General features: G+C 40.8%; 1 protein-coding gene across 1 annotated transcript; it reads left to right on the forward strand.

Moving 5' to 3' along the window:
* The first annotated feature begins 656 nt into the window (after window positions 1-656).
* gpr143 (G protein-coupled receptor 143) lies at window positions 657-17,462 on the forward strand. The gene is made up of 9 exons (XM_036572980.1): window positions 657-1,152; window positions 5,141-5,250; window positions 6,867-6,961; window positions 7,938-8,030; window positions 9,449-9,558; window positions 11,347-11,455; window positions 11,608-11,725; window positions 12,593-12,848; window positions 16,888-17,462. Exons 1-9 carry the CDS (start codon window positions 897-899, stop codon window positions 16,989-16,991), a joined length of 1,251 nt encoding a protein of 416 aa, XP_036428873.1. The 5' UTR covers window positions 657-896; the 3' UTR covers window positions 16,992-17,462.
* Window positions 17,463-20,314: the final 2,852 nt, after the last annotated feature.

Genomic DNA, 20,314 nt, shown 5'->3' on the forward strand with positions numbered 1-20,314 from the left:
GTTATGAATTCACTGCCTGATGACTGAGACACTGTTTTATGATAGTTTTGAGAACTTAAACTCCATTCATGGTGGAGGGATACATGCAGGGTGCTGTGAGGCAAAATAGTCCCCAAAGAAAACTTATTATTTCAGATTTTCCACTATTTTCCATCATCAACATTCCATATAAACTCAGAAGACTTGTGTAGGTTCACTGGTGGTTCTGGATAGCAAATAATAGTAATATGTCACTTAAAGCCTCCAAATGTCGAAACAGCCCTGATAAAAGTACTAGTGGAGTACAAATGTACAAAAGTAGTTGCTGTAAGCATCAAAAGTATGTGCTGAGTTATTACAGTTATTATATTACTATGATGAGCATTTTCACATGTAAATGGTCTCCTTAACAGAAATATACTCAGTTTAACTGAAGTAGAAATATGTAATAGATAGAACTGAGGCCTTTTAACATGACTTCTGCCTCATAAGCTCCAATGATGCTTCAAAACAATTTCATAAACAGAACAAATGTCCATCACATCAGTTTATGTCAATGTAACATCATTTACCTCTTGTCAGCTTGTGAAAACTGGCAAAAGCTGGTCATAAATGCTCCAGTGTTTCTTTATAATTATGTTATTCACTGCTTATGCATGTGTCCTTACATAGGTCTTCAAACAAAGTGAATATCAATGATCCCTACCAAAAAAGCAGCATTTGAGCAGCATTAGAGGGAAGGGGAAATGCCAGGCTGCATTCTTGGAGCGCCTCTTACAATCGCGGCACGGTTCAGGCCGTGGCTGGAGGGGGATTAAGCAGAAGCACATGACGGCCCAACCCGTGATCCTCCTGTTCATGCTCTGACCATGCCAAATGAATGAACGTCCCTTCGCTCTCCCGTCCTCTCCTCCAGCATGGCCTCACCGCGTCTGGAGACGTTCTGCTGCCCCAACCGAGACGCCGCCACCGACTTCATCGTGAACTTCCAGCCCGTCTTCTTCGGCGCCATCTGCATCGGCAGCGCCAGCGTCAGCCTCCTCTTCTCCGTCCTGCAGATCCTGCCCAAGCGGAGGGGCTACAGACGGCTCGGCCAGTACCCGCTCCCCAAACCGGCCTCATCGTCCAGGATCCTCTTCATCATCAGCATCTGCGACATCTTGGGATGTGTAGGTGAGGAAGATGCTCCACGCTGCTCTTCTCAATTCTATCTGTTTTTAACAGTCTGGTTCCTGCACACTTGGTGAAATACTACTGAAAAGCTTTCTCAGGCTAGGCTTGGTCTTAATCTGGATCTGGGAGAGTTCTACTGATAGAAATCCAGTCTTTGACTGAATTAAACATTGCAATTCAGGGGCCGGACTCACGAAAGTGTCTTAAGGAAGAAGATCTTCTTAAATGTGTTTTCATTCTGAAGAAATAAGTTATGAAGAAATTGAATGCTTCAAATAACTTCTTAAGAATGATTTTACTTTCTTTTCTTAACTTTAATTTTAAGTGTAATTCTAAAAACTATCCTAACACAACTATTTGAAAATATTATGTTAACCTCACGACAGACTCACACTCGTCTTACGCTGTGAGGGTTGACAAGGTGAGCATCTAAATTCATCGATTTATCTGCTCCTGCTCATCCTCGTCTCTCGCTTTCCGCCGTCACCCCAAAACTATCGTAATTTCTAAGGAGGATTTTTTTCCTCTTGGCTGTTTCTTCCTCCATCCTCTCTAGATCTTGTTAGCTAAATCTTCTTTAAATGCTTGGTCTGGTGTTTTTCCTCCATTTTGCTCCTCTATGTGGATTAAACTAATAACGGAAATGACCGTTAATACAAATTCAAACCGTATCTTTATGGTACGGGTTGAAAACGACGTAGCCTACATAGGAAAACAATGAGGATTTTCTTAAGAAAATCTTAGAACAATAAGTAAGATTATTTTACGAGAATATCTGTGTGATGGCTGAAAGAGCAGGCTGTGGTTAAAGCGTTTAATATGGGCTAATCCAGAATCGTAGTACAGAAACAGGCGAGGGTCCATACACAGGCAAACGGGGCAATGCAGGCTAAGCTAAATCAAAACGAGAGAACATGAGCTAAAGTTCTCTACATCTAAGAGAAAACAGAGTTAGAAAGGGGTCAGTCTAGAAAACGAGCAAGAAGACAAACCAGGAGGTCAAACACTGAAGTAAAGGCTTGGTGATGCACAGCAGACTGAAACAACTTCACACTGAGGCTTCGGACACAGACAGGTTATATAGGCACTAAGACAGGTGACAACAATCAATAATCAGGGGAACGGGAGCGTGGATAGGTGGATGGTTGAGAGTCTGGAGTTGGAGTTCTGAATGAAGTGAGGCATGACAATCTGAGAACTTCTTAAGTTTTTTTTGAGAACTGCATTTAAGAACATTCTTACACTGGTGTGTTAGTGTGTGTTGTGCTGGTCTGAGTGGATCAGACAGCAGTGCTGCTGGAGTTTTTAAACACTGTGTCCACTCACTGTCCACTCTATTAGACACTCCTACCTTGTAGATGTAAAGTCAGAGACGATAGCTCATCTGCTGCTGCATAGTTTGTGTTGGTCATCCTCTAGTCCTTCATCAGTGGTCACAGGACGCTGCCCACAGGACACTGTTGGCTGGATGTTTTTGGTTGGTGGACTATTCTCAGTCCAGCAGTGACACTGAGGTGTTTAAAAACTCCAGCAGCACTGCTGTGTCTGATCCACTCAGACCAGCACAACACACACTAACACACCACCACCATGTCAGTGTTACTGCAGTGCTGAGAATGATCCACCACCCAAATAGTACCTGCTCTGTGAGGGTCCATGGGGGTCCTGACCACTGAAGAACAGGGGGCTAACAAAGTATGCAGAGAAACAGATGGACTACAGTCTGTAACTGTAGAACTACAAAGTGCACCTATATAGTAAGTGGAGCTGATAAAATGGACAATGAGTGTAGAAACAAGGAGGTGGTCAGAATGTTATGCCTGACCAGTGTGTTTTTTCAGTAGTATTCTGTTGTATGTACACTTACTGCACTGTGTATTCGTTACCACTGGACAGTGTCTATCCTCATGTCAGTTATTCCAAATAAAAAAGTTGATGAAAACCCCACCACAAACAAACAAACAAACCAAAAAGAGATCAGAACCACCCAGACCAATCTGACAGATATTTTAATGGATGGGGATTGTTTTTTAAGGCTGTTTGACCTTGCTGTGCTCTATTCATGCCACTGTTATGAGTTTATGTAAACAGGCATTATCCCCAACCTGCAGCAGTGAGGAGCATTTTCAGAAATTAAGAGATGCGGTGCGAAACAACCTTACAGTACAAATCTGAAACGTGTGATATCTGTGATTCCAGTGTTTCACCTGAAGTTAATCACTTTTCACAGCAGCCAGTAACTATTTTCCATAAAACTGGAAGACAGCTGGATTTTCGTCTTCATAGTCCACTTTTATGAAACCGTGTTTGGATTTTCAGTGTACTGGCAAATGGGTCATTCTACACAAACGTCCATTTCTGTGTCACTAGCATTTACAGATATATTACACTTAAAAACATGTTAGGGTTACAATTTATTTATATTTTTAAAATACAACAATAAGTTATTTTAACAGTTACACCTTCTTGAGCCTCAATTGAGCAATATTGGCTTTTAAATCAGTTAAATGTAGAACTCCAGGCACCACAGAAGAGCTCGTCCCCACAGTCGTGTGTGAAGGCTGAGGCCATATTTTGAAGAAAAAAAAGCGTTTTTTCTGCACTTTTTACTGCAATAATCTGTACATGACTATGAAATATATGAGTTAAATGACAAAGAAAACAAATGGCTAATAAATATTATAAAATATATAATGAAAGCTGTTGTCCCCAGGAGTCGTGTCACTGGTGTTACTGCGTAACGAAAAAATCTCTTATTTTGAAATAAAAGTCCCACTGATGACATCACTCGACTTCCTTTCACCTGTTTTCTGAGGATCTATGAAGAAAAGCTCATGGTGAGTCCACTGAGTCTTTCAGTTATCAGAGATTTTCTCATTTAGCTCATGATTTCATATGAAGCTTTTAGCTGAAGTCACTGGTGTGACTGACTTTATTATGAGGTAACTGTGAAAAAATAGAATACAAATGGATTAAATTACATATTTTAGTGGATATTCCATGATTGACAACATGTGGTTTGATGGTCTGTAGCAGCCGTTTAGTAAAATACACTGTTCATTAAAAATATCTCTGGTGTTCCTTTATTATGTGTAACACCAATGAGGATCAGTAACACCAGTGACTCCTATGGACAGATAGAAAAGTGGACGTTTCTGTAGAATGACCCAAATGCAAATTTTGAAAACACAAAAATGGATAGAAAAGCCAAAATTTGGAAAATTTGTCTAAATATTGTCAAAAAATGGTTTTATGTTTGGGTTAAGTGGACAAATTGGTTTATCAATAAAGGAGAAATGTAATAAACGGTGATGGAAACAGTAACAGATGACGCTTTGCTGCTATGAAAATCATCATCTGCATCTCAAACTGCATAAATCATACTAAACAGTACATCAAATTAGTGCATCGGCGATGGTGCCGTCACTGTTTTGAACACACAATTTAATGCGGCAGCAAACTGAGACAGATCTATCAGTGCTACATCTCTATTGACATTCACAGGGGTTCAGTGGACGAAGGACGGTGAAGCAGGACAGTGACTTCAGCCCTCTTTAAAGGCCACTGCCCACTCCACTCAGTGTTCAAATCTTCTTCTCTTCGTGCAGTTTTCTTCAGGAATTTGCACATAAGCGCAGTTGATTAATACACATTTTCTTCTTCCAACATTTTGGAAATTGGCTTCAAATTTGCAGCATGTTTGAATGGAAACTCTTTACGGAGAAGTGTGGATTGTTTTCACAGCAGGAGGTTTCAGCCCTTCCCTTTCACCCCTCATTGCTCGCCAGCAGCTCAACATCTCACACAGAGATCCAGCTGTGTCCTAGTTCATCTGATAGCAGAGTTACAGTAGAAAATATTTTATTGATTTAAATTAATTAATGTTCAGGTTGATTTCCATTCCACCAGCAGGGGGCCGGCAAAGAGAGGCTACAGTGTAAAAGCTTTTGCTACTGTGTTCAGTAACTGTACTGTGGTGTTTGTGCAGGAATCATCATTAGATCATCCGTCTGGCTCGGCCTGCCCAGCCTCATAGGGGACATCTCCACAGCCAACAGCAGCGAGGTCTGGCCAGAGGTCTTCTGTGTGGGCAGCGCTGTACGTCTATGTTCCACTCAAATACACACATTTTCACTATTATTTTTCAATTAAAACGTCTGTGAAGGGTTTCTTACCCTTTAGCACCGACGGTAATAAGAAATAAAGCTGTAACTTTACATTGTTTTCTGACTCACAGCTCACTGAAACAAGCATGTGGAAAACACAGATCCTGAACTTTCAATCTGTACCACATTTGTGTTGGTAGTTAAATTAGTCACTAAGAAAAAAGCCATTACAGAAGCATTCTTCACTAACGGTCATGATAAACTACTACTTAGTCTCTCATAGAAATCACCGCAACAGGCTGGTACACACTGATCAGGCATAACATTCTGACCACCTCCTTGTTTCTACACTCATTGTCCATTTTATCAGCTCCACTTACTATATAGGTGCACTTTGTAGTTCTACAGTTACAGACTGTAGTCCATCTGTTTCTCTGATACTTTGTTAGCCCCCTTTTACCCTGTTCTTCAGTGGTCAGGACCCCCATGGACCCTCACAGAGCAGGTACTATTTGGGTGGTGGATCATTCTCAGCACTGCAGTAACACTGACGTGGTGGTGGTGTGTTTGTGTGTGTTGTGCTGGTCTGAGTGGATCAGACACAGCAGTGCTGCTGGAGTTTTTAAACACCTCAGTGTCGCTGCTGGACTGAGAATAGTCCACCAACCAAAAATATCCAGCCAACAGCGTCCTGTGGGCAGCGTCCTGTGACCACTGATGAAGGTCCAGAGGATGACCAACACAAACTGTGGAGCAGCAGATGAGCTATCGTCTCTGACTTTACATCTACAAGGTGGATTGACAAGGTAGGAGAGTCTAATAGCGTGGACAGTGAGTGGACACAGTGTTTAAAAACTCCAGCAGCACTGCTGTGTCTGATCCACTCAGACCAGCACAACACACACTAACACACCACCACCACATCAGTGTTACTGCAGTGCTGAGAATGACCCACCACCCAAATAGTACCTGCTCTGTGACCCCATGGGGGTCCTGACCACTGAAGAACAGGGTAAAAGGGGGCTAACAAAGTATCAGAGAAACAGATGGACTACAGTCTGTAACTGTAGAACTACAAAGTGCACCTATATAGTAAGTGGAGCTGATAAAATGGACAATGAGCGTAGAAACAAGGAGGTGGTCAGAATGTTACGCCTGACCGGTGTAAATTATGTACACTCTTTAAAATGGTGATTCTTCAAGGGTTTTTCAGTAAAGAAAATGGTTCTATCTAGAACCTCTTTGGAAAGGGTTCTGTATGGCACCAAAAAGAGTTCTTCTATTGTTACGATGTCAAGTCTGTGACAATAAAAAACCTTTTTGGTGCTATATTGAACCCTTTCCAAAAAGGTTCTATATAGAACCATCTATCTCCATCAATCTGAAGAACCATTTCATGATGCAAAGAACCCTTTAATCATGCAAAGGGTTCTTTGAGTGTTCATGGTTCTATGTAGAGCCATTTTCTTTACTTAAGAACCCTTTAAGAACCCTCTTTCTGAAGTGTGTATATGTTAGTGTATGTAGGCTGTGTGTTTCAGCAGACTGAACGTTTCTCTCTCTTTACTATGAACTGAGCTCAATACAAGCTTTTATAATCTCCACCAGATGTGGATCCAGTTGTTCTTCAGCGCCTCCTTCTGGTGGATGTTCTGCTATGCAGTGGACGTCTTCTTAGTGGTCAAGCGATCTGCGGGGATCAGGTCTGTACAGGAGCTCGAACTGCCATCTGAGAGTTTTCACAGCCAAAATTTACAAAGAGGTGGGTCTCAAAAAATAGTTGCGAATAATTAATAAGAATTACTGGATAATTTGTAGTAGATACTGAATAATATATGGTAGTTTCTGAATAATTATTAAGAGATATTGAATAATTGATAGTAGATACTGAATAAATTCATAGTAGTTACTGAATGATTTGAAATAAAAACTGCTTTTATAGTAGTTACTGGTGATTTGTAGTAGATACTAAAAAATACTAATTGTTACTCAGTTATTTAATGTAGATACTGAGTTATTACTTGTAGATACTAATACATTTATAGTAATTGCTGAATAATTCACTGTAGTTACTGATAAATAGACACTGAATTTATAACAGTTACTGATAACTAATAGTAGTTACTGAATAATCAATAATAAATACTGAATAATTTATAGTAGATACTGAATAGTTTATAACAATTAGTGAGTAATTTAAAGACTGATGACCTCACTAGAGAGGCTGACCAGCTTAGCAGATGTAAAAATATGTCAAAGGTTTGCAACTTTATTAATGCAAACATATTAAGTTTATTAAAGTATGAGGTCATTAACTTAAATATGCCCTGACATTGTGATTCTGTGATGTGATTGGGAAAAAAAAATGAATTTTATCAGAATAAATACCAAAAACAGCACTACTAATAGTTCATCCTTTCTCTATTAATTAACTATAATATAGTTTTTGGGTGGTGAAAATGATGATTTTGTTTTTAGGCAGGTTTGGGGTCCCTGCCTAAAATTAAATTACACCACTGAGTCTGTAAGAAACGGTTCTTTGCTCCACAATGGTTCTTTGTACTGAACAACAAGGCGAAGGAGGCGCTGTGTTCATCTCCGCTAAAGGCTGAATGGCCTCTCTCTCTCTCTCTCTCTCTCTCTCTCTCTCTTTCATGACTGCACCGTGACTTCCTCAAGCACCATCGTGCTGTATCACATGATCACCTGGGGGCTGGCTGTGCTGCTCTGTGTGGAAGGCGTGGCCATGCTCTACTACCCCTCCATCTCCAGGTACAGACAATGGCTTTTTCACTTCTACTGCACGCTAAAGAGCTCAGATCACGGTGCTATCAGGTCCTGCACATACACAATATGGACAAAAGTATTGGGACACCTACACATCACACCCACAGGAGCGTTTATGAATCCCATTCTAAACCCATAGGCATTCATATGGAGTTGATCCCCCTTTGCAGCTCTAACAGCTTCCACTCTTCTGGGAAGCTTCTACAAGATGTTGGAGAGTCTGTGGGAATTTCTGCCCATTCATCCAGAAGAGCATTTGTGAGGTCAGACACTGATGTTGGACGAGAGGGTCTGGCTCACAGTCTCCATTCTAGTTCATCCCAAAGGTGTTTGATGGGGTTGAGGTCAGGGCTCTGTGAGGGCCAGTCAAGTTCTTCCACACCAAACTCACCCAGTCAGGCCTTTATGGAGCTGCTCTGTGCACTGGGGCTCAGTCATGCTGGAACAGGAAAGGTTCTTCCCCAAACTGTTCCACAAAGTTGGAAGTGTAAGATTGTCCAAAATGTCTTGTTCTGCTGAAGCATTAAGATTTCCCTTCACTGGAACTGAGGGTTCTAGACCAACCCCTGAAAACAGCCCCATATCATCATCCCTCCTCCACCAAACTCTACAGCTGGCACAGTGCAGTCAGGCAGGTAACGTTCTCCTGGCATTCGCCAAACCCAGACTCGTCCATCAGACTGACAGATAGAGGAGCTGATTCATCACTCCACAGAATACGTTTCCACTGCTCCAGAGTCCAGTGGTGGTGCTTTACTCCACTCCATCTGACGGTTGGTGTTGAGTACAGTGATATTAGGCTTGTGTGCAGCTGTTCAGCCATAGAAATACATTTTGTGACACACAGTTCTTGTGCTGGTGTTGCTTCCAGAGGCAGTTGGGAACTGTATAGTACTCATAGTTGACCAGGGCAGATCCAGCAGGGCCGAAAACTGTCTTGTGGCAAAGGTGGAAAGTAAAGTCACTGAGCACTTCAGTACGACTCATTGTATTCTATAACTCTGTTAGCTCTCCTGTCCCAATGTTAACTTGGTAACACTTTACTGTAGGGTACTGTTCATAAGGCTACATGACACCTACATAATCTTGTTATGATAACTGACAAAACACTTCATAAATGTTTATAAAGGCTTATTCCAACAGGCATCATCTGTCATAAAGGCTACGTTAGCTAACTTTGATCAAAATTGGCAAATGTAACCTTAATAGCGAATGATGCCTTTTGGAATAAGCATTTATAAACATTTATGTATGGTTAAGTCAGTTCTCATGACAAGCTTATGTAGGTGTCATGTAGCCTTAAGAACAGTATCCTACAGTAAAGTGATACCATTAACTACTTTATTCTGATATTAGTTCTCCTGTCCTGATATCAGCTCCCTCATCTGATCTGTTGTTCACAGCTGTGAAAACGGCCTTCAGCACGCAATCCCACACTATGTCACCACCTACGCCCCTTTGCTGCTGGTCCTCCTGGTTAACCCCATCCTGTTCACTCGCACTGTGGCTGCAGGTGAGTTGACCCCACAACTACACACCCAACAAACCCGTGCAATTGGAGGATTGATGGGGCCAATTAGGGATTTCTGCTATTGAAAATGAGCATTTTTAAACAAACAGTAGTTAAATAGCCCTACAAGACAATATAGTTGCTGTTGGGACAAAATCTTGTATCTTTATTTTTGTTGTTTTTAATTTTTTGACATAATTTCATGATGAATGGACCAACAAAACTGGTCCAAAGACTTGACGTGATTATACTTGACAAGTGAAAAAAAAATCTCCAATTACTTCCTTTCGAAGTTTTTCCTTGCCCTGTAAAGGTACTATGGTTGGGTTGATTTATTGATTTATTTAGACTGAAATATTTCCATATACAGCTCCACACAGACATGTTCATTCGGCTAAGCATGAGACACAGTATCAGCTGCTTGTGTTGCTGCTTTCTCTGCAGTTCTCCACTTTAAAAATGGCTAACTTTAAATTCATCTGTATACAGAGGCAGTAACTTCCATTTGTTCAGTTACATGTACTGAAGCATTTTGATGGATTTGTAATTCACATCAAGTTCGTAATTCCTTTCTTGGGTTTTAATTTCATTCTGTTGTGCTGGACCGTTTCACTGCTGCTCACATCTCTCACTTTAGAGCTTTGGTGTTTTATTTTAGACCAAAAGAATCCAAAAACAGAAGAACAGAGCCATAGAAATTTTCCCACTCCACCTTAAATGGTGCATCAGCCAGCTTCTTGTTCCAATTTTCCCATTCCACCTTAAATGGTGCATCAGCCAGCTTCTTGTTCGCATTTTCCCATTCCACCTTAAATGGTGCAGCTTCAGACGCTAGAAAGTGACTGCTGCACCATTTAAGGTGGAACAGGAAAAATCAAACAAGAAGCTGGCGAATAGGAAGCCAAATTCAGCTTCGTCCTTCTGTGTTTAAAGATTGGAAGTGATTCACACATTGATGGATTTGCTGATTGTGTTTTTACTGGAGCGCTAAACTCACCTCAGGTCCAGACTGAATACTCTCCTGCTGGTCCGGACGGCTAATCATCACGATCAGTTATTAAAGTAATAAAAGCTACCGAGAGCAGATCCGAGCAGGCTGTGTAATCTATATCTCAGGATTATAAGAAAACAAATGTGGTGAAAATCGGTTGAGTAATAAGGAAGTTGTGGCTGATTTAATCCTGAGACTCTTCGTCTCTCAATACAAGTGAATCTGTTCACAAGTGGATCTTGACCTCTCCAACATGGCGGACGCGCAGATGTATCGCCTCACATAGAGAACAACAGACAATGTGGCATTTCGGTATGTATATCTATGGTTGCGCCACTTGGGAGCCCCATTAACGACACTGTTAATGCAGTACTCTACACATCTCTGTTCAAATACCCAGTTAATGTAAATGAATATCGTATCCACACTTAATACGCCACATGGTTTTGCTCTTTCTTCCAAACACTCCGAAACAGAGTCATGACTTCCTAAATGTCTTAAAATTTCGGCTACTAGCTTCCATTAGTTACCTCATTAGCATCTCCCTTCCATTAAGGGACACCTGATGATGTAATTACTAAGTAAGCGTTCTTTTCCTCCTGGGTTTGATCTCGGAGAGCTTCAGAAGAGGCTTTACAGTTCAGTCAGTATCGGTAACTGCAGCTCTGAGATTTGACTGGACAGTGGTGAGACCAGCCACGCTGCATACAGAGCCCTCTGTCATCTGCGTTAGACCACAGCGCTGTGATCAAAGGCCCGTCACGCCGATAGCGATTACAGCTCCTGTTGTTTCTCCACAGTTACATCACTCTTGAAGGGCCGGCAGGGGATCTACACGGAGAACGAACGGCGCCTCGGAACCGAGATCAAAATCCGCTTCTTCAAAATCCTCCTGGTCTTCTTCATTTGGTGAGACCTTTACAGTCGATATTGTCTGTAATGTTTACGTTCTAGTTCTCCACCCACGCACACTTCTGTGGATGGACTCTAAAGGCCTCTGCTTTGCCAAAGACTCCATTCAAAAAGATATGAGTGTCTCATTTCTGTCTCTCTCCTGTTAGCTGGCTGCCCAACCTCATCAACGAGAGTCTGCTCTTTTATCTGGAGATGCAAACAGACATTAAAGCCAGCGAGCTGAAGAACATACGTAACGCAGCTCTCATCACCTGGTTCATCATGGTGGGTCCCGTCTGGCAGCCTGGGTTCATTTAAATTCAGCACACAAAAGCAGTTCTGGTTCTGAAATCTGATTGGATCAGATTTAGTACCAAAACATTTATTTAAATGACAACGGTGGCGAACAGTGTTGTGTTACGTGAACATTGTAACTGCAGCAGCTGAACGAATTCCTTTCAAAGAATTTTCAGAGCCTGATGAAATGGGTTTAAATACGGGCTTTTAATTCTTCTACGTCTTCTAACGTCCTCCATAGTTAAGTACACCAAGCTGCAGCAGCCGCATTTGTAGAGGGCTTTATTGTAATCCTTTGTGTGCGCTGCCTCTTTAATACAGCAGGGTTTATATACAAGTCACTGCTGATTGGGTAACACCTCTGGCACGCCCATCAAACCAGAGAAAACGTACCTCAAATCTCACTGCACACCGTTTCACACTGTTTCAGTGAAATGTCTTTCAACCTGAAAACTGTAGCAGAACGGTGCAGTGTTTTGGGTTTTAATGTGCCTCTTATTTACACAAATTCAAATGCTTAAAGGGGATTTTTTCTAATTTTGTGTATAATACAATCCTTGAGATGTAAACAGAGAGATTCAGAGTGGTTTGCTGCGAAATGGTTCAGATTTCCTTACAGTGGTGGTGATAGGAACCAGGGGTCGCCATGACTACAACACAAATATGGTCATTTTATTTAGTATTTAAATATTTGATTAAAAATATCAGATATGAGAAATATTAGATATGAGAAATATTCAATATTAGCAGTATCAGATATTTTGACTAGATTAAGATGATTTACTTTGCCAGGATGTAAACCTGTGCAGTGCAATTCTTCACGGTCCCACAGCTCTGCTGGTTGTGTTTCCGCAGGGCATCCTGAACCCCATGCAGGCTTTTCTCAACACGCTGGCCTTCCACGGCTGGACAGGGCTGGACGTGGATCTGAGCCTGCAGCCGCGGCGGGAGCTGGCCTGGGACTCGGCCTCGACCTCGCTGGTGACGGCCGGAGGCTACAACACCATGGTGGCCTCCACGCTGCTGTACCAGAGCCACGTTCAGGAGGGCAAGAAGCTGACGGGAAACGGACACCACCAGCCGTCCGATGCCGTCAGCGTCTTGTCTGAAGGTAACGTCCTGCGGCTAGACAGCCACGGCTCACCCGTCTACATGGGCTGGTGAACTTACTGGGACCCCCCTCCCCCCTATTTCCCTGTTCACATAGCTGCTCTCTGAGGTCTAGAGGACTGTCCTGATCAAACTGCTCACTCCAAATATGTGTAGCACCATATCTGAATATGAAGGTCCACTGGGTTTGTTTTAGATCTTTCTGGAGGGCCAAACTGATCCAGTACAGACGTTCTGCAATTCTGCCCTTAGATCTCCTTCAGTACAAGGTCTGCTTGATGATATGGTGCTTTTAACTCATCCAATTTGAACAAGCTCAGTTAGAGAAGAGTAAACATTGCTGTGCTTTCAAAAAAAAAAAGATAAAATATAAAATGATGTAAAAAAAACATAAGGACAATGCTTCTCTTCCAAGAGAACTAGACGTGTGGCGTTTTTTAGCAAAGGGTTTAGATGTAGGTGTTAAGAAGGGCAAGTTAGTGAAGGCTGTTTTTGGCAGCAGTATCAAAAAAGTCGACGTATTATTTGAAAATTTTTACAGTATTTTAAAATAATGGCTTATTTTCTCACAATTTTGACATTATCTTGAAATTTTTAGTATTGGAATTTCTTAGTTATCTACATTGAAGTACACCAACCATCTAAGCCGTATGACGCATCATATTTTCAAGATAAGTCAAAAAAGACTTATCTTGTGCATATGTTGTTGTTTTGGCGTTTTATTTCAACATAAGTGAAAAAGAAACTGTTGCCAGAAACGAAGAAGCCAAAATAACCAGGTGATTTTTTCCATATTCATGTTTAGCCTGTTAGTGTGAAGCTGTCTTTTATACAGAAATGCTTTTATATGGTGTTTCAGTTGAAAAGCTGTTCATCAGCGTTGTGCTATTTTCTCCTAAAAGCCTGGATACACTAAGCAGACGTGACAAATCCGTCTTTTTCTCGGAGTCTCGTGACAAAAACCACTCCAAAGCTGCTTATCATCCCGAGACTCTTATAAGGGACCAAATATAAAAGCGTATTTGGACGATATTTCACACAGACGTATGAGCTACATTCATGAAAGCGTATAGTCTGTGCTTTTCACTGTGAAAAAGCAGATTCCTGCTCAGTAACACTGGAACTGGAAGAGAAAGACGATCATAAATATCATAAACGTGCTAAACTAGAGGTGGTCATAATCAACTCAGGGCATTTTTGACTATTTTCATGATTCACATTTTTCCCCATAAATTTATACTGTTAGTTTGGGAAATGATGACATTACATCTGCTGTAATTCCCTATTTAACATGCGCTCGTGTTTGTAAATCTTTTCAGTGATGAGCCGTCAGTGAGACTTGTCGTCAAACATCAGAGTAAACAAGGCTTAGTGTGTCCAGGCCTAAATGGGAACATTCATAGTCCTGCAGCAGATGTGTAATGATGTGTAATCAGCACAGCTTTTTTATTTTTCAAAGGTTTTTATTTTATTTATTTATTTTTTTGGTTGCACCGCCATCAATACAAAACTGTCTGCAAAACTTTGTGGGTAGTAAACTGATGTGCTGTGGTTATAGAAAGTCACCAAAATATTTGCTTATGCAAATTACTGCAGATATGTTCACATTGATATGGGTTACATGCATATTTTAATCTTTTAATTTAGATTGTACTCGTTTTGTGAAGATGTGGTGACTTTCTACACCTACAATAATCAGACTTTGCCTTAAAGGTGCAGTGTGTAAGATTTGGTGGCATCTAGTGGTGAGGTTGCAGACTGCAACCAACTGACTGTGCCTCCCTCACTCCTCCCTTTCCAAGCGTGTAGTACAACCTACATGTTTTCTTCATGTTTCCTCTTCTTTAATGGTGAGGATTCACCCTCTCTCGCTTTTTCTTGTTCCAAGTAATAAGTCTGATCCTCCATTTGTCAGTTTGGGTTCTCAAACTTCTCACAACACATAATGGTCAGCAGCACCGGCAGCAACCACTGATCCTTCTTCTTTCTTCTTTCCTTCTTCCAACCGGAGCTACAGCGCCACCAAATTCAGCGCTAAAACACAAAAGGCGCCCTCTAGAGTCAGTGTTTGATTTGTCCGCTACTGTAGAAACATGGAGGCGCAACATGGCGGCCTTTGTTGAAGAGGAGCCGCTCGCTATGTAGATATGGAAATAATGAAAGCTAACGAAAACACAACTATCCACAATTACAGGTGATTATACACCAGTGAAAACATGGTTTTATATACGATGTTCCATTTCTGCTAATAGATCCCTCTAAATCTTACACTCTGCACCTTTAAAGTCCTGCAGCTCCTCTAAAGTATGAAGGACCGGCTGGGCGTCACTGAAGAACACATCATGTCAGAATTAGACGATGAACGCGGTTCTCCCAGTAAAACTGTACACCTTAAATACACAATAAACTAATTCTACACCTTATATGTCTGAGTCACACAGTTTATTACAGCTGTTTTCTATTAAAACAAGTTAAAACGTTATGACAGTTAAAGATTATAGAGGTTTGGTACAGTAAACGTCATGTTATTTCTTTGTTTTCAGTAATTCAATTGAATTTCAGTACAGTTTTCAGGGAGAACTTTCAGTTTATTTGAAAACATTTGTTGGACCTGAAAGTTTCTGTTTTACCACCACCTTTTAGAGTTTTAGCTTTAATTCACCAGAAACTGAGCATTTTATTAGGAACACCACCTTGTTTCTACACTCACTGTCCATTTTGTCAGCTCCACTGACCATATACGAGCACTCTGTAGTTCTACTGTAGTTCTTTAATGGTCAGGACCCCCACAGAGTAGGTATTATTTGGGTGGTGGATCATTCTCAGCACTGCAGTGACACTGATGTGGTGGTGGTGTGTTAGTGTGTGTTGCGCTGCTGGACTGAGAACCAAAAATACCCAGCCAACAGCGTCCTGTGGGCAGCGTCCTGTGACCACTGATGAAGGTCCAGAAGATGACCAACACAAACTGTGGAGCAGCAGATGAGCTATCGTCTCTGACTTTACATCTACAAGGTGGATTGACAAGGTAGGAGTGTCTAATAGAGTGGACAGTGAGTGGACACAGTGTTTAAAAACTCCAGCACTGCTGTGTCTGATCCACTCGCACCAGCACAACACACGCTAACACACCACCACCACGTCAGTGTTACTGCAGTGCTGAGAATGATCCACCACCAAAATAGTACCTGCTCTGTGAGGGTCCATGGGGGTCCTGACCACTGAAGAACAGGGTATGCAGAGAAACAGATGGACTACAGTCTGTAACTGTAGAACTACAGAGTGAAACTTAATGGTCAGTGGAGCTGATAAAATGGACAGTGAATGTAGATACAAGTAGGTGTTCCTAATAAAATGCTCAGTGAGAGTATCTCTCTACATTTAGTTATCATTTTATCCATTTTAATTGTCATGCCCATATAAGGAAATCCGGGTCTAAGCTGGTTTTCTGTATGGGAAAAATGAATAAATCTCATACTGTGGTCAACAAAAATGTTTAAGGCTTTGCTGTATGGACAGTTTTCCCTTAAATGTTGCCAGATCCTCTGAATATCGAGGTTGTTAAGGAGTGGAAATATGAATTAATGCTACCCAAAGGCTAACATGGCTGCACACTAAACTGACATTGTAAGACTGACCAGCAGGCTCTGTCCAGTGTTGCAGTTCACAGGCTTTGGCAGTTTTAGGCTGCAGTTTGAGTAGCTGGTGCTGGTTTATAACAAGTTTAACAGCAAACCTGCTTTCATGTGACGTCATTTGTGTGTAGCGATACCTGCATTGTGACCACAAACTGACCTCAAACTTCAGAGGATCCGGTGACGTTTCGTAGGGAAAACGTTCACAGGACAAATCAGGTCTGTAACATTTTTTGTGCACTACATAGTGAGATAATGGCAGTTTTTGAAAACACCACTCATTTTTCCCTGTAGGGAATTCCTAATATGGGCAACATGCCAATGAGAATCTAGAACCTGAGTTAGACTGCAGAGATGAACACTTTCCAAATTAACTAGTCATCTCCCTCCATTCTGTTTTGCTAGGTTCAGAGTCTAGTACAATTGAGATCCACATATCGAGCGAGCTGCGAGACTGTGAGGAGGTAGACGCAGAAGGAGAGTCACTGGAGGACTCAGCGAGGCGCTAACGGGCTAAAAACCCAACGCAACCCTGCCGCCAGCCTCTCCTCTCTTCAGTCCTACAAAACCTCATTATATATCCAGACTTAGTCCAGTTACAGCAGCTTCAACGAGAATGTCAGTTTCAGTGTTTTCATTTATGTTGTACTGCATGGGGTGTATATAACACAGTACGGATTTAGGTGCAGTTAAGGAATCCTTTGAAAATGTCTTCAGATACAGCTTATTAAGTAAAAACGTTTATGTAAATTTGATATGAGACATTTCAGTTTAGTTCTTGTGACTTTCAGGGGTTTCAGGTTAAGGGTGGGCTGTAAGACACAGTTCTAAACACTTAGATCATTCAGTGTTAGGAAATCTGAGGATGTAGAGAAGATATTGGTAGAACTCTTCACCAAAGAGTGTCATTTACAAAGACTGTAAAGATATATGTTGCTTATTTTTTACATTTATACTGTCATTAAAGAACACCTTTTGAATTTGGTGCTTCAGGTTTCTTACATTCATTTAGGAAGACGTTGACACCCAAACCAGACACACTCACTGGTATCACGTCTAGGGGTAAAGCCATGGAGGTAGTACAGCATTAGCAAAAATGAAGGTTCCTCAAGGGTTCTTTAGTAAAGAAAATGGTTCTGTAAAGAACCCTTTGCATGATTAAAAGGTTTTTTGCATGGTGAAATGGTTCTTCAGACTGATGCCGAATGTGCTGTAGATGGTCCTATATAGCACCTTTTTGAAAAGGGTTCTTCTAGTGTTTCAATATCAAGCTTGCAACAATAGAAGAACCCTTTTTGGTGCTATATAGAACCCTTTTCAAAAAGATTCTATATACTCTCTTAAAAAAAGATGGTTCTTCAGTGGTTCTTTAGTAACGAAAATGGTTCTGTAAAGAACCATGAACACTTAAAGAACCCTTTGCATGATCTAAAGGTTCTTTGCATCATGAAAGAGTTCTTCAGATTGATGGAGAATGTGTTATACATGGTTCTATATAGAATCTTTTTGAAAAGGGTTCTATATAGCACCAAAAAGGGTTCTTCTATTGTTTCGATGTCAAGCTTGTAACAATAGAAGAACCCTTTTTGGTGCTATGCAGAACCCTTTTCAAAAAGATTCTATATACACTCTTAAAAAAGATGGTTCTTCAGGGGTTCTTAAGTAATGAAAATGGTTCTATAAAGAACCATGAGCACTTAAAGAACCCTTTGCATGATCTAAGGGTTCTTTGAATCAAGAAAGGATTCTTCACATTGATGGAGAATGTGTTCTATATAGAATCTTTTTGAAAAGGATTCTGTATAGCACCAAAAAGGGTTCTCTTACTGTTATAGGCATGACATCGTCACAATGGCAGAACCCCTTTTGGTGCTATACAGAACCCTTTTCAAAAAGATTCTATATAGAACCGTCTATAGCACATTCTCCATCAATCTGAAGAACTCTTTCATGATGCAAAGAACACTTTGATTGTGGGAAGGGTTCATTGAGCGTTCATCGTTCTGTATAGAACCATTTTCTCACTAAAGAACCCTTGAAGAACCCTCTTTTTAAAGAATGTATTAACACAGAGATTGTGAACAGCCTGTAGATGAGGTAGATCAATCAGAGGCAACCAAACCTCCTGTGTTGTGACATCACAACCACAACTTACTGGCTTTCTGGCGCGCTACATTCAGGGGTCGAGCCTCAAGCCTGAAAAAGGTCGATATTCTGGTCTTCTTGGCAAAAAAAGAGGCCTGAACCTCTTTATAGAATATAATCGCAATATTAGCCAGAAAAACTGTCTGATACACAAAGTTTGGTTCCACATTTCTCCATGATGCTCCCAGCCATCACACAGATTTATTAAACTCCATCAGCGGCACACCTGATTTACTTTAATGAAGCATTGATTAGACAAACCAGGTGTTGGATAGTTACAATCTCGTTTGAATTCTCCCGTTCCACCTTAAATGATGCTGCAGTTACATTCTGGTGATTCAGGCACCATTTAAGGTGGAACGGGAAAATTCGAACAAGAAACTGGCGAATGAGAAGCGACTTCAGCCTCATAAAAATCAAACATTAAGAGACATTTTACAAGAAAATATTCTACTTTTGAAGAAAAGTTTCCTGCCAGAGATGCGAGAAACGCAGCTATAGCCGAGCTAAAGCTTAAAGTAGAGCAAAGTAAGTCTACATTTTTGTTTATATTAAATCTGGTAGCCTATACTAGGACATTAGCACATACTGAGACAGATTTACAGCCAATACAGAAAATATTGCGGCTCGCTAGGTGGTTTGGCTTTTTCTAACATTTGGGTTGTGACCCCTGGTATAGTGTAACTATAGGGCTAAGATGTCTCCTGTCCTTCTTTTCTCTCCTGAGCAAATGATGGGGGCAAATCTAATCTGGTCCTTGAGGGCCAATGTCCAGCACAGTTTCTCCATGATGTTCCCAGCCATCCCACAGATTTATTAAACTCCATCAGCAGCACACCTGATTGATGAAGTATTGATTAGACAAACCAGGTGTTGGATGATTACAGTTAATACTGGGCTTCCTCAAGGAGAGATCTGGAAATGGTTAAACAAACATGTTGACATATTATCATTACATACTGTATTAAAACTATTTGTATTTATTCTAATGATAGTGTTTTTCAGAGCAAATAAACACTCAGTGCCCAGATAAACAGCTTTATATATCATTTTCTCAGGTGTCTAAAACCTTTACAAAGTACTGTATATATTTTGGTCGGAAAAGGGTAATTTTGAGAAAAGTCTTCTTTGTGGCACCAGGAAGGATTTATATATTAACCTCTTATTCTCCAGGGTATATTTTGGTTTGTCCATCTGAATTTTCTTGACCAAATCGTAAGGCAAATTATTCAGTAACTGCATGAAATAAATGTAAATTATTATTGTATTTATTGATTTATTTTTTTGTAAAAGCCCTCAAATTAACAGAACATGTGTTTTATGATACACATATCGCTATATGTTTACAATTTACTGCTGAAAGCCAAAAATCTTAGACGCTCTTTGTATTATTTTATAAAAATAATTTGTACAGAGCAGATCACTGAAGAGACACCATCTGTTTATAGTTTATAGCCCAGATTTGTGGAAAAATGGGTCGACTTTCAGTAGAACAAAACAATTGTGAGTTCAGCTTCTTTTATTATAAGGGTTTAAAATTACATCACCATCTATTTGACTGGAAAGAAGACAGTTACAGCTCTCATACGACCCCCACCTTTAGAATGTAGCTTATGAAATATGAAAGTTATGAAGAATATGACGAAGTGCGTTTTGGAACCACCGGTGGTTCCAAGGAGTATAAAGG

This window comes from Colossoma macropomum, unplaced genomic scaffold (assembly GCF_904425465.1).
Source record: "Colossoma macropomum unplaced genomic scaffold, Colossoma_macropomum, whole genome shotgun sequence".
Classification (NCBI taxonomy): Eukaryota; Metazoa; Chordata; class Actinopteri; order Characiformes; family Serrasalmidae; genus Colossoma; species Colossoma macropomum.